Source organism: Bacillus rossius (genome assembly GCF_032445375.1).
Source record: "Bacillus rossius redtenbacheri isolate Brsri chromosome 9 unlocalized genomic scaffold, Brsri_v3 Brsri_v3_scf9_2, whole genome shotgun sequence".
NCBI classification, from domain to species: Eukaryota; Metazoa; Arthropoda; class Insecta; order Phasmatodea; family Bacillidae; genus Bacillus; species Bacillus rossius.
This window is the reverse complement of record NW_026962013.1, coordinates 32,638,531-32,653,327: the sequence shown is the minus strand read 5'-3', so window position 1 is coordinate 32,653,327 and position 14,797 is coordinate 32,638,531. Positions and strand designations below refer to the sequence as shown.

Genomic DNA, 14,797 nt, shown 5'->3' with positions numbered 1-14,797 from the left:
CAAATTATCAATTCGAGTAAACCATTCATGACACTCATCACATCGAAACTTCATGCGAGATGGATTCTTCGTGCATTTGCTCCGCTCATGTCTTCGTGCATCATGAGCAAATGCGAACGACGTATCACAGTAGCTGCAAGGATACCGTGGTGATGAAGACGAACCTTTCAGACCCGATCCAGATACTGACGTTGCCGCAGTTGCACCATCTCCAGGCATACTCTTATGAACATCAATGCATCGTTGTTGCGCTGAAACCTTTACTTTCTACCGAACAGAAGGACCTTTGCATGCCTTCATGTGCGTTTTCATATTATCTTTTCTGGCAAACTGCTTATGACATTTCTCACAATCAAACATTTTACGATATAGGATTCTTGGCACATTCTCTATTCTCATGTCGTCGAGCATTGCTGTTGTTTGAGAAAATCTTGTCGCAGTAACAGCACCGATGTTCGTTAGTTGTTGTCGATTCGGCATCCATTGAAGTCTCCATTGATGACGAACCAGCGTTCGCCGAGTTTCCCTGTGCAGCCAGCACTAGCAGCATTAAAGTCTCTTCTGCTGGCGGTACCACGTCTGTTGAAGTCTCCTCCAGTGTTGACATCGACGTTGCCAACGGAATCTGCTCCACCATCGTCGACGCTGACTTCATGGTTCCCGCAGTCGATGGTACAACCTCCATCGAGTTCGTCGTTAAAGTCGGTAAAGATGCCATCGAGTTCGCAAGAACAGGTAATTACGTGATTAATGCACCAGATGAAACAAACTAGGTGATCCTTACACCGACGACGTCAGTAACAAACTGAGCGTCCTGTTGTCTAGGACTCGCTTATATACATGCACCGTATGGAATAATACGCTAGTCAAATCAAGAACCATTTACAATAATACTAGAGTCAAAACAACATTAAAAATAGAAGAACCATCAACGAAAATACAGCACATTTGGAAGCACCGGCAACGAAAAGGCAGCACATTTGGAAGCACCGACAAAGAAAAGGCAGCACCGCCAACGAAAAGGCAGCACATTTGGAAGCACCGACAACGAAACGGCAGCACATTTGGAAGCACCGACAACGAAAAGGCAGCACATTTGGAAGCACCGACAAAGAAAAGGCAGCACCGCCAACTAAAAGGCAGCACATTTGGAAGCACCGACAACGAAACGGCAGCACATTTGGAAGCACCGACAACGAAAAGGCAGCACATTTTGGACGCACCGACAACGAAAAGGCAGCACATTTGGAAGCACCGACAACGAAAAGGCAGCACATTTGGAAGCACCGACTACGAAAAGGCAGCACATTTGGAAGCACCGACAACGAAAAGGCAGCACATTTGGCAGCACCGACTACGAAAAGGCAGCACATTTGGAAGCACCGACAACGAAACGGCAGCACATTTGGAAGCACCGACAACGAAAAGGCAGCACATTTGGAAGCACCGACAACGAAAAGGCAGCACATTTGGAAGCACCGACAACGAAAAGGCAGCACATTTGGAAGCACCGACAACGAAAAGGCAGCACATTTGGAAGCATCGACAACGAAAAGGCAGCACATTTTGGACGCACCGACAACGAAAAGGCAGCACATTTGGAAGCACCGACAACGAAAAGGCAGCACATTTGGAAGCACCGACTACGAAAAGGCAGCACATTTGGAAGCACCGACAACGAAAAGGCAGCACATTTGGAAGCACCGACAACGATAAGGCAGCACATTTGGAAGCACCGACAACGAAAAGGCAGCACATTTTGGACGCACCGACAACGAAAAGGCAGCACATTTGGAAGCACCGACAACGAAAAGGCAGCACATTTGGAAGTACCGACTACGAAAAGGCAGCACATTTGGAAGCACCGACAACGAAAAGGCAGCACATTTGAAAGCACCGACAACGAAAAGGCAGCACATTTGGCAGCACCGACTACGAAAAGGCAGCACATTTGGAAGCACCGACAACGAAACGGCAGCACATTGGGAAGCACCGACAACGAAAAGGCAGCACATTTGGAAGCACCGACAACGAAAAGGCAGCACATTTGGAAGCACCGACAACGAAAAGGCAGCACATTTGGAAGCATCGACAACGAAAAGGCAGCACATTTTGGACGCACCGACAACGAAAAGGCAGCACATTTGGAAGCACCGACAACGAAAAGGCAGCACATTTGGAAGCACCGACTACGAAAAGGCAGCACATTTGGAAGCACCGACAACGAAAAGGCAGCACATTTGGAAGCACCGACAACGAAAAGGCAGCACATTTGGCAGCACCGACTACGAAAAGGAAGCACATTTGGCAGCACCGACAACGAAAAGGCAGCACATTTGGAAGCACCGACAACGAAAAGGCAGCATATTTGGAAGCACCGACAACGAAAAGGCAGCACATTTGGAAGCACCGACAACGAAAAGGCAGCACATTTGGAAGCACCATCATCGAAAAGGCAGCACATTTGGAAGCTCCATCAACAAAAAAAGGCTAAAAGGAAGCACAAGTTACGAGATCTAAGTCTTAGTTAGAAATCAGAATACAAAAATAAAAACATTAAATTCTTATAATTTAAATTATTTATTTTATTGCTTTACATTATACAAATGCAAGTAAAAAAAGCCATTATTGTATGTAGCCAGCATTCCTCAGTTCCTTGAGTATAAAGGATATTTCTTTGATGCACGAATAGTTTCCTGCACAAAGCGAACCATGTAGAAGTCTTAGCCGGTCAACCAATATGTTTGGATCTTTCCATGATGTGTAATCATTCTCTTCTACCACCATCTTCCTTGCACCTTTATAAATATTATGATCTCTGGTGTCTTCCGTTTTACCACCAACCTCAGGGTAACTTTCATGTTTGAGACGGTGATCATCACAAGCTTGATCAGATTTATTTAATATATCACGTCGTTTCCATCGTTTCGGTCTAAGGACACTGCCACATTCTTCGATCTTGGCAGCTTTAGGTGCTTCATCATAGTCTATGTCTTTGTCAACAGCCTCAGAGTCACTGTAACAATCACCGTAGAAGGAATCGTCTTCACCCAATTTACCGTAATAATTCGATGTTGATGATGTTGAAGTGTCTTCATCGTCTTCATGCTTCCTTTTTAGGAGTCCATCATTTTTACAAAGTAGGAAAGATCTACTTGAATTCGGCTGGAATATATTTTCACTTTTCACGTTAAGGATTCTTCCATTGTCTTCATTCTTCCGTAAATCATCAACCTTCTTCAATTTAAGTTCTTTGTCGAGATCGGAAGAGCCAAGAAAATTATTGTCGTAATGCAGATCACTCTTCCTTAGGCTAGTAGATTCATCGTTGTCCTCTAGCTTGTACGCAGGCTTGGCGCTACAAGTTCTGCCATGTCTTTTTAGGCTCTCTCTCCGCGTAAACGACTTGCTACATCGAACACAACTTATCATATTGCGCAGTGGATTTTTAACGCAGTCATTCTTCTCGTGTTGTCTTTTATTCTTTCTCAAGATAAACTCTTTACTGCAAAACTTACACCTATGTTCTTTCGATACAGCGTCAGATCCCAAATCGGAATTCATATTAGTTACTGAGACTAATGCCAGATACCAATTGAGTGTTTTAAATTAGATTCAATACTTAAATAGAAATTTTTTCATATTTCATCAGCGAGAATTAATATATCTCATGCAAAAGTACTTTATGCATGTAGTTCTGCTTTTCAACAACAGATGTCGCCACATGTTGCTTGCAGGTAAATAATATTTAGTTCTTTTATGCGGGATGCGGGATGCTCACTAACGTTCGCAAAAGAAGGATGGCTTCGCTAGACTCCAAGGAAAAGGAAGTTCGTCTTGCATGTTGGTGCTCCACAGATGTCTCATGGCGTAATATTAATTTGACTGAGTAATGATATTTGTTAATTCCACCTGATAAAAATATTGCAAGTTTTGATTTAGAAGCAGAAATTGTCGAATTAAATGTAACTCCAAATAAAATGACATGTCTCATTAGACCAAAAAAAATCCATGCAGAGAGCGGTTTCTCAGAATAGTCAGAAACACTTGAAGAAACCACAGGAATGATTGCAAGAACACGGGAAAAACCATCAAAATATTGTCAAGAATAATCAGGAGCACACTGAGAAAACCACCATAATATTAACAATAATAATCGGAAGCACACGGAGAAAACCATCATAATATTGACCAGATTAATCGGAAAGCACACAGAGAAAACCACCACATGTTTTCTTTGATATCATAAAATTACAAGAAAAAATATTTAAAAATAAAAATAAATTAATAAAAAAATAAAAATAATAATAAAATGCATAAATTTCTGGCTAGTACAAGAACTCTATCTTTGCTCAACAATGATAAGTTTACAAGCTAGCAGAAACGGTTTATGCATTTTTTTATTATTTTTATTTTTTTATTAATTTATTTTTATTTTTAAATATTTTTTCTTGTAATTTTATGATATCAAAGAAAACATGTGGTGGTTTTCTCTGTGTGCTTTCCGATTAATCTGGTCAATATTATGATGGTTTTCTCCGTGTGCTTCCGATTATTCTTGTTAATATTATGGTGGTTTTCTCAGTGTGCTCCTGATTATTCTTGACAATATTTTGATGGTTTTTCCCGTGTTCTTGCAATCATTCCCGTGGTTTCTTCAAGTGTTTCTGACTATTCTGAGAAACCGCTCTCTGCATGGATTTTTTTTGGTCTAATGAGACATGTCATTTTATTTGGAGTTAAATTTAATTCGATAATTTCTGCTTCTAAATCAAAACTTGCAATATTTTTATCAGGTGGAATTAACAAATATCATTACTCAGTCAAATTAATATTACGCCATGAGACATCTGTGGAGCACCAACATGCAAGACGAACTTCCTTTTCCTTGGAGTCTAGCGAAGCCATCCTTCTTTTGCGATCGTTAGTGAGCATCCCGCATCCCGCATAAAAGAACTAAATATTATTTACCTGCAAGCAACATGTGGCGACATCTGTTGTTGAAAAGCAGAACTACATGCATAAAGTACTTTTGCATGAGATATATTAATTCTCGCTGATGAAATATGAAAAAATTTCTATTTAAGTATTGAATCTAATTTAAAACACTCAATTGGTATCTGGCATTAGTCTCAGTAACTAATATGAATTCCGATTTGGGATCTGACGCTGTATCGAAAGAACATAGGTGTAAGTTTTGCAGTAAAGAGTTTATCTTGAGAAAGAATAAAAGACAACACGAGAAGAATGACTGTGTTAAAAATCCACTGCGCAATATGATAAGTTGTGTTCGATGTAGCAAGTCGTTTACGAGGAGAGAGAGCCTAAAAAGACATGGCAGAACTTGTAGCGCCAAGCCTGCGTACAAGCTAGAGGACAACGATGAATCTACTAGCCTAAAGAAGAGTGATATGTATTACGACAATAATTTTCTTGGCTCTTCCGATCTCGACAAAGAACTTAAATTGAAGAAGGTTGATGATTTACGGAAGAATGAAGACAATGGAAGAATCCTTAACGTGAAATTGAGAATATATTCCAGCCGAATTCAAGTAGATCTTTCCTACTTTGTAAAAATGATGGACTCCTAAAAAGGAAGCATGAAGACGATGAAGACACTTCAACATCATCAACATCGAATTATTACGGTAAATTGGGCGAAGACGATTCCTTCTACGGTGATTGTTACAGTGACTCTGAGGCTGTTGACAAAGACATAGACTATGATGAAGCACCTAAAGCTGCCAAGATCGAAGAATGTGGCGGTGTCCTGAGACCGAAACGATGGAAACGACGTGATAAATTAAATAAATCTGATCAAGCTTGTGATGATCACCATCTCAAACATGAAAGTTACCCTGAGGTTGGTGGTAAAACGGAAGACACCAGAGATCATAATATTTATTATAAAGGTGCAAGGAAGATGGTGGTAGAAGAGAATGATTACACTTCATGGAAAGATCCAAACATATTGGTTGACCGGCTAAGACTTCTACATGGTTCGCTTTGTGCAGGAAACTATTCGTGCATCAAAGAAATATCCTTTATACTCAAGGAACTGAGGAATGCTGGCTACATACAATAATGGCTTTTTTTACTTGCATTTGTATAATGTAAAGCAATAAAATAAATAATTTAAATTATAAGAATTTAATGTTTTTATTTTTGTATTCTGATTTCTAACTAAGACTTAGATCTCGTAACTTGTGCTTCCTTTTAGCCTTTTTTTGTTGATGGAGCTTCCAAATGTGCTGCCTTTTCGATGATGGTGCTTCCAAATGTGCTGCCTTTTCGTTGTCGGTGCTTCCAAATGTGCTGCCTTTTCGTTGTCGGTGCTTCCAAATGTGCTGCCTTTTCGTTGTCGGTGCTTCCAAATGTGCTGCCTTTTCGTTGTCGGTGCTGCCAAATGTGCTGCCTTTTCGTAGTCGGTGCTGCCAAATGTGCTGCCTTTTCGTTGTCGGTGCTTCCAAATGTGCTGCCTTTTCGTTGTCGGTGCTTCCAAATGTGCTGCCTTTTCGTAGTCGGTGCTTCCAAATGTGCTGCCTTTTCGTTGTCGGTGCTTCCAAATGTGCTGCCTTTTCGTTGTCGGTGCGTCCAAAATGTGCTGCCTTTTCGTTGTCGATGCTTCCAAATGTGCTGCCTTTTCGTTGTCGGTGCTTCCAAATGTGCTGCCTTTTCGTTGTCGGTGCTTCCAAATGTGCTGCCTTTTCGTTGTCGGTGCTTCCAAATGTGCTGCCGTTTCGTTGTCGGTGCTTCCAAATGTGCTGCCTTTTCGTAGTCGGTGCTGCCAAATGTGCTGCCTTTTCCTTGTCGGTGCTTCCAAATGTGCTGCCTTTTCGTTGTCGGTGCTTCCAAATGTGCTGCCTTTTCGTAGTCGGTGCTTCCAAATGTGCTGCCTTTTCGTTGTCGGTGCTTCCAAATGTGCTGCCTTTTCGTTGTCGGTGCGTCCAAAATGTGCTGCCTTTTCGTTGTCGATGCTTCCAAATGTGCTGCCTTTTCGTTGTCGGTGCTTCCAAATGTGCTGCCTTTTCGTTGTCGGTGCTTCCAAATGTGCTGCCTTTTCGTTGTCGGTGCTTCCAAATGTGCTGCCTTTTCGTTGTCGGTGCTTCCAAATGTGCTGCCGTTTCGTTGTCGGTGCTTCCAAATGTGCTGCCTTTTCGTAGTCGGTGCTGCCAAATGTGCTGCCTTTTCGTTGTCGGTGCTTCCAAATGTGCTGCCTTTTCGTAGTCGGTGCTTCCAAATGTGCTGCCTTTTCGTTGTCGGTGCTTCCAAATGTGCTGCCTTTTCGTTGTCGGTGCGTCCAAAATGTGCTGCCTTTTCGTTGTCGGTGCTTCCAAATGTGCTGCCGTTTCGTTGTCGGTGCTTCCAAATGTGCTGCCTTTTCGTTGTCGGTGCTTCCAAATGTGCTGCCGTTTCGTTGTCGGTGCTTCCAAATGTGCTGCCTTTTCGTTGGCGGTGCTGCCTTTTCTTTGTCGGTGCTTCCAAATGTGCTGCCTTTTCGTTGCCGGTGCTTCCAAATGTGCTGTATTTTCGTTGATGGTTCTTCTATTTTTATTGTTGTTTTGACTCTAGTATTATTGTAAATGGTTCTTGATTTGACTAGCGTATTATTCCATACGGTGCATGTATATAAGCGAGTCCTAGACAACAGGACGCTCAGTTTGTTACTGACGTCGTCGGTGTAAGGATCACCTAGTTTGTTTCATCTGGTGCATTAATCACGTAATTACCTGTTCTTGCGAACTCGATGGCATCTTTACCGACTTTAACGACGAACTCGATGGAGGTTGTACCATCGACTGCGGGAACCATGACGTCAGCGTCGACGATGGTGGAGCAGATTCCGTTGGCAACGTCAATTTCAACACTGGAGGAGACTTCAACAGACGTGGTACCGCCAGCAGAAGAGACTTTAATGCTGCTAGTGCTGGCTGCACAGGGAAACTCGGCGAACGCTGGTTCGTCATCAATGGAGACTTCAATGGATGCCGAATCGACAACAACTAACGAACATCGGTGCTGTTACTGCGACAAGATTTTCTCAAACAACAGCAATGCTCGACGACATGAGAATAGAGAATGTGCCAAGAACCTATATCGTAAAATGTTTGATTGTGAGAAATGTCATAAGCAGTTTGCCAGAAAAGATAATATGAAAACGCACATGAAGGCATGCAAAGGTCCTTCTGTTCGGTAGAAAGTAAAGGTTTCAGCGCAACAACGATGCATTGATGTTCATAAGAGTATGCCTGGAGATGGTGCAACTGCGGCAACGTCAGTATCTGGATCGGGTCTGAAAGGTTCGTCTTCATCACCACGGTATCCTTGCAGCTACTGTGATACGTCGTTCGCATTTGCTCATGATGCACGAAGACATGAGCGGAGCAAATGCACGAAGAATCCATCTCGCATGAAGTTTCGATGTGATGAGTGTCATGAATGGTTTACTCGAATTGATAATTTGCGACGGCATGCGAAAAACTGTAAAGGTGAAGTCCGTGTGCCTACTGCTCAACTACCTGCAGAAATTTCGACTCCTCGGTTTAGGTTGAAGGCTCGTGAGCGTATAAGCAAGAAAACCGATGTGCAGCAACCGATTGGTATGACGTCTGAACAGGAAAATAAACCTAAGACTGTGTTCGGCGCATTACAAGTGAACGATAATGGCTTCTACTTAGCGCAGTCTGCATTTCGTGGAACATTGGACTACTATTATTTAAATACGTTAGGTGAGTCGAAAGACATTTGTAATTTTCTTGATGATATCAAAGAGGACATAATCAATCATCTTACTGATGATGTAGCAACAAACGGACCTTTGAAATATAACTTGTGGTTGGACTGTATATATGGAAAGCCATATCCGTTCGATGACAAAGTGAAGAAGTGTGCATTCAAGACATCGGCTGCAGTAATTTACAGTTCTAACGATGTGAAGCAAACTGTTAAAAATGGTATCCAGAAACTCTGTCAAGAAGAGGTTGACTATGTCTGTAAAGGTTCTGGCTGGACTCTGTCTAGTATAAACCGATTGGAGCTAAGAATTAGTCATTTCACACCGCTGCGGAACTAAATGATTATAAGATTGCTGGCTTTCGCAAATGATCCTGTAGTAGAATATAAATTATGTAATAAATATTATGTTTGTAAAATAACTTGTGGTGTTTAATTCCTCGAACCTGTTACTATTATGTTAAATTGATGTTTTATTTAATTTTTTTGCATCGTCCTAGATCGTACCAAGGACCTTAGTCGACCTAATCAATCAGTATATAGATTACAAATTTATTTAATGAATTTTGGAATTTTTCCCGAATTTCTAGCTAAATAATTACGGATTTTCAAGATGGCGGCCAAATGACAAGATGTCGGGTGTCACAGCAATAATAAATGATTACTGTACTCTAGCGGATAAGAATTAAACTAACATGGCGTCAGCGCACTCTCGCCGACGATACACTGATGATGGCTTCCAGCAGACGAGGACAAGATGGCGGACATGACGTCATACTACCTGACGATATATATGCTTTGAAAAAAAGTGGTGGGAGTCAGTCTGCTAGCACCCACCACGAGGGAAGGATCGGTCGCCATTTTTATTTTTTTTGCACTCGTCGGGTTCGAACCGAGGACTCCGAGCTCCGTGTTGTAAATGTTTGTTTTTTAAATATGTTATTAAAAAAAATTTATTTAATTTTTTTATAATTTTAAAATATTTTTTCATTAAAATCGGATAATAAATTTAAAGATGGCGGCCGTAACGAAAATTGCTGCGGTGACGTCATCATTCAAAATGCCCCGATAACACAATGCCGGAATGTTCATGAAAACGAAATGACGTCATCCAAGATGGTGGATCCAAGATGGCCGTCGGGGTCAAGGTCAAAGGTCAAGGTCACATCCTGATAGAGGCTTAACTGAGGCTTGAGTTAAGGATGCTTAAGCCTCTATCAGGACATTTCTAGCCGTTGGGATTTTTAAGGACTAAATCGGGAAATTTTCCCTCGAAACGGGAATTTTTCCCTCGAAAACGGGAAATTTTTTCTTAAAACGGGAAATTTTGAGTCATTTTGAGTCATTTTTGAGGAATTTTGAGGAATTTTTGCCGCCGTGACGTCACAAATCCAAGATGGCGGTCGACAATCTTCAATCCACTACCTGCATCCTGATCTAGTATGCCCTATTATATACTACTTAGGGCTTAGAACATTATAGAAAGTGTAATGATCACGAAGATAGTGGCGTCAGTGAATTGCTTTTTAAACAGCATGTCGACATTTACAACCTCTGAGTCGTGACAGAACTGATGCCTAGAGACAAAAAAAGAAGTCCTTGTATTTGTTTCGCCAGTAGGCTATTATTCAATCACGTTTACCTTTGTTCTAGTTCGGTTATTGGGTCATCTGTTATCTGAAGGATTTAGAGACAATTTGAAACTCCAGCTCAAATAACAGGGGCATCATAGTTAACTGGTCACACGATCAACAGAGATAATGTTTGTCCGAATATCCTGAGGATCGCGGAGTCATCAAATTGTTTACAGTTACTAAAGCCTTTTTTTTTGGGGGGGGGGGGGCTCATATGCATAAGACAAGAATCGGTCTACATTATATAATTAGAGCCGCAATCATTTCAGATAAACTTTTCGCTCTAAGCCAGACCCAATAGCTCTCATATACAACCTACTACGATGTGCTCATTGGCCCATAACAAGGTTAGAGAACTTCATCCATTGAACTGGGTTGCACACGATAATGTTAACTGTTAACTCCCGCATTTCCTCTTTGTTACCGACTAATGATCTCCCAGGATGTGTCCAAATTTCTGTGGCCTAACAATCAACGTAAAAGTGATTCATTTGTGCTTCAAGTCTTTTTTTATTTACCAAATTATTTGGCGAAGTAACCATAGCTCTGGAAATACGATGGGAATGAGAACAGATGGGCCCAGGCCTTTGCGAATAATTATATAAAAAAAACACTTCATTGATGACTTTTGTTCCGTTAACCACACGCACAGAATCCCCCTCCCCTTGGGTGCTCCAGACGTGAGTAGCGAGGAGACTGCCCGTGTGTGCGACAGGCGACAACCGCGTGAACGAGCAGGTGGCACTGTCGGTGCTGCACACGATGCTGGCGAGGCAGCACAACGACATCGCCGGCAGACTCGCGGAGATCAACCCGCACTGGGACGACGAGAGGCTGTACCAGGTGAGGCCGCCGTGCGAGTATACCGACACGAGGGAGACCCTCTATAGACGCGGGTGCTTGCGAAACTGGCGTTGTTTTCCGATGCCAGGACTAAAAAAAAAAAAACACACAGAAAGTCGGCGCATGTTGATTGCGGTTGGGTCGTTTGAACTTTGTAACGTTGGTACTTATTTTTGATCTTTCGTGATGTGTCAAAGCTACTTATAGTACAATTTCAAGTGTATTGTAGTAATTTGCACGTCTCCAGTAACGCAATGATTTGCAGAGACCTAAAATTCGCATGATTATTATTTGGAGAGAGTTCAGAATGCATATCATTACTAGAGACCCGACAAATTCGCGGGTTCAATGACCTCCAGGATAGACTCCAATATCCTCTACACACTCGGGCAAATGCCATCTGTTCATTGGCTGCTGACTTGTGAGTCGTCTCGACTGGGTGGCCTGTGATTCGACACTTCTATGAGTGAGGGTCTCTAATTGACCCTCAGTCCTCCAGATTAACAGTGAACCAATGACAGAAGCAACACTATGGTATAATTATTTGAAGTTTAGCATAACACGAAATGAACCCGCGAATTTTAGGGGTCTCTAATCATTACTCATTTGAAATGCGATCTCATGCGACCATAGGTAGCTTCGATAATGCCCCACGAGGACGAGAAACAAAATATCGCGTAATAAAAATGAACTGATCACGTGCAAACTGGCCAGAAGGTAAAATAAACGGCAGCAGCCGATGGGTAGTGAACACCAACTGGGTCTCCAGTTGTGCGTGGCTTAGCGGGCCGAAGTGTCTAGGTGCGCGGGGCTGTCTGCAGGAGGCGCGCCACATCGTGGCTGCGCTGATGCAGCACATCACGTACTCGGAGTTCCTGCCCTTGCTGCTGGGGAAGGACTCCGTGAAGAAGTACAGCCTGGAGCCCAGGACAGAGGTCAGTCGGACAGAAGTAACCGAGGATATGTACCTCTCGCAAACCTCGAGGACTCACCAGGTCATGGGGAGACTCGCTATTATTTCGCGGATTGAACTGAACTGACAATGGTGCAACATTCTGCTTTGAAAAAACCTTTAAGAATACCGTTGGTTACACCCCACATCCTTCAGAACTGGGGGATATGGCACCATTGTTTACCACGAGCCCCCCCTTTTTGGTAAATGTGTGTATTTAGATCAGACTTGTCAATAAAAAAAATCAATAAAAAGTTAAATACACAATGGTGCAACATTCGGCTTGGTGAAAACATTCAAGGATACCGTTAGTTACACCACACAACCTTCAGAATTGGGAAATATGGCACCATTTTTACCACGAGCCCCCCTTTGTTCGTTGGTCGCAAACTAAGATACGTCCTTTGGCGGGTTACATGTGATTTGGTAAACACCTCTTTTTCCTTGTTTACAACTGGCTCAGGGTTGTCAAGGGCATAGCCAAGAGCACTTCAGCACCACCATAATGAAACAGTATGTATTATATGTGCTTCAAGTCTACTTTGCTGCTACCCAATGAATCCGTGAAATAACAGTGACTCTATTCGTGTAGTTAAGAATTTATTGTCAGGAGACAGCAATCTGTTCCGTAGTTGAAAAAACTTTCTACCTCACTATCGCCATATTGCAATACCTAAAAAAACATAACGGGGAAGGTGCTTCACCACACCGAATGTTCGTTAATAAGTATGAATTGGAATTTGGTCGTTAAACTGAGTCACTTCCATAAGATTTTTAAAACTGTTTTTATAAAGCAAATACTAGCTTTCTTTGAATGGTTCTTGCAATGTGGAAGAGTGATTTAAGATGCTTTTTGGACATATGCCATTGCTGGTTAAAATGTACGTTATAAGAAACCTCAATAACTGACAAAAATTATGAATATGATAACACAGAAAACAAATCAAAATCAGCAGATGTCCATAAATTATAAACATTGACAACACAGAAAATTCCTTGGAAGGAATTAGTCAACAAATTATTACAGCACAGACGCACATAGTAGTCTGACTGTGACTACAAACAAACACCAACTTTGTACAACACAGTGACAAACCGAGGAACCAACGATGAATCAAAACAGATCATATGGACTGCAAAAGGACAATACAACTACGCACAAGCGATCCCAACGATGGAATTAAACGAATATTCTGACAACACAACGAAGACAACATAGACAAACAAAGTAGTTTTATGTTTGAGCCTGAGGACGGGAACAGATCTCAGTTTCCAAAACGTCGCAACTTTGTGTCTTAAGAGGTCTTCTTTGTTCGTCTGTTTTATCTTCGTTGTGTTGTCAGAATATTTGTTTAGTTTCATGGTTGAGTTCGCATGTGGGTCGTTATATTGTCATTGTGCAGTCCATATTATCTGTTCTGATTCATCGTTGGGTCCTTTGTTTGTCGCTGAATTGTCAAAAGTTGTTGTTTGTATTCACAGCTATTGTTGCAACTGTCTCGTTGTTGTCAGCCCACTATGTTTGTATTGCTGTAATAATTTGTTGACTATTTCCTTTCAAGGAAATTTCTGTGATGTCAAATGTTTTTTTATTTCTTGACATCAGTTGATTTTGGCTTGTTACTGTATTTGCATATTCACCTTTTATTCCGTTATTGAGATTACTTATGGCATACAGTTAACCAGAAATGGCACATGTTCAAAAAAAATCTTAAAATATTAATGTTTTGTGTGTTCCGCAAACTAGGTACAGGCCCTCAGCTACTAGACAATTTGCGGGTTAATGAAGTGATGATGTAGAAATGCATGCATGACCCTTAGTTACAGTAGGGACAATATAATAAGCTGTTCCTGCGGCACGCGGAAGAACTATGTTCTGGGAACGTCTCCGTCTGATTCACGAGAAATTGTAGTTGCCCAGGTCTGCCTTCGTCAGCAGCAGATGTCGCTGGCAGGGCCGCAACTAGGAAGGGGGGGGGGGGGGGGTAAGCGGGGCATACGCCCCGGGCGCAAAGCTGTGGGGGCGCCGAAATCGCTTGCATTGTAATTCCTACTACAACTGGTAACTGGTAAACAAAAGTTTTTTTTTAACTTTCATGCCAGGATTGTCTAATCTGATTTACAATATAATGTCTCAACATATTCATTTTAAAATACTCTGAGAAAAATGTTAAGTTCATCATTAACAACGGACCCCCCCCCCGCTTTATTGGTGTGGTATGTGCCAAAAATGAGGGAGGGGGGGGGGGCGCATGAATCCATTCATGCCCCGGGTGCCATAGACTCTAGTTGCGGCCCTGGTCGCTGGACTCAGGTCTGTGTGTCGCGCTCGCGCGTGTGGTCCACGGCAGAGGGCGTGTGTGTCACAGGGCTACGCGGACGACTATGATCCTCGCGTCGACGCCACGGTGACGAGCTCCTTCATAACAGCGGCCTTCCGGTTCGGACACTCGCTGCTGCCGAGCGCCGTCGAGCGCTGGAGCGTCTCGCACAAGTTCATCGGTGCGACCTCCCGCCTTCCACCTTCGTGTCACCCCTCACGCGCTCGGGTCCTTGTACCATCACCGGGCACCTGCGGGATCCGTGTTGTGCACACCCTCACGCACTTGAGCTGCATTCCCGCCGGGACCAACGG

General features: G+C 42.5%; 1 protein-coding gene across 1 annotated transcript in view; it reads left to right on the top strand.

The window, feature by feature from the left end:
• LOC134543189 (peroxidase-like) overlaps window positions 1-14,797 on the top strand; it is an 82,582-nt gene that overhangs the window by 50,685 nt on the left and 17,100 nt on the right. Inside the window, exons 8-10 of the mRNA XM_063388082.1 lie at window positions 11,083-11,210; window positions 12,032-12,145; window positions 14,532-14,664. Of these exons, the coding sequence (XP_063244152.1) occupies window positions 11,083-11,210; window positions 12,032-12,145; window positions 14,532-14,664 (375 nt within the window). The remainder of the gene's footprint in view (window positions 1-11,082; window positions 11,211-12,031; window positions 12,146-14,531; window positions 14,665-14,797) is intronic.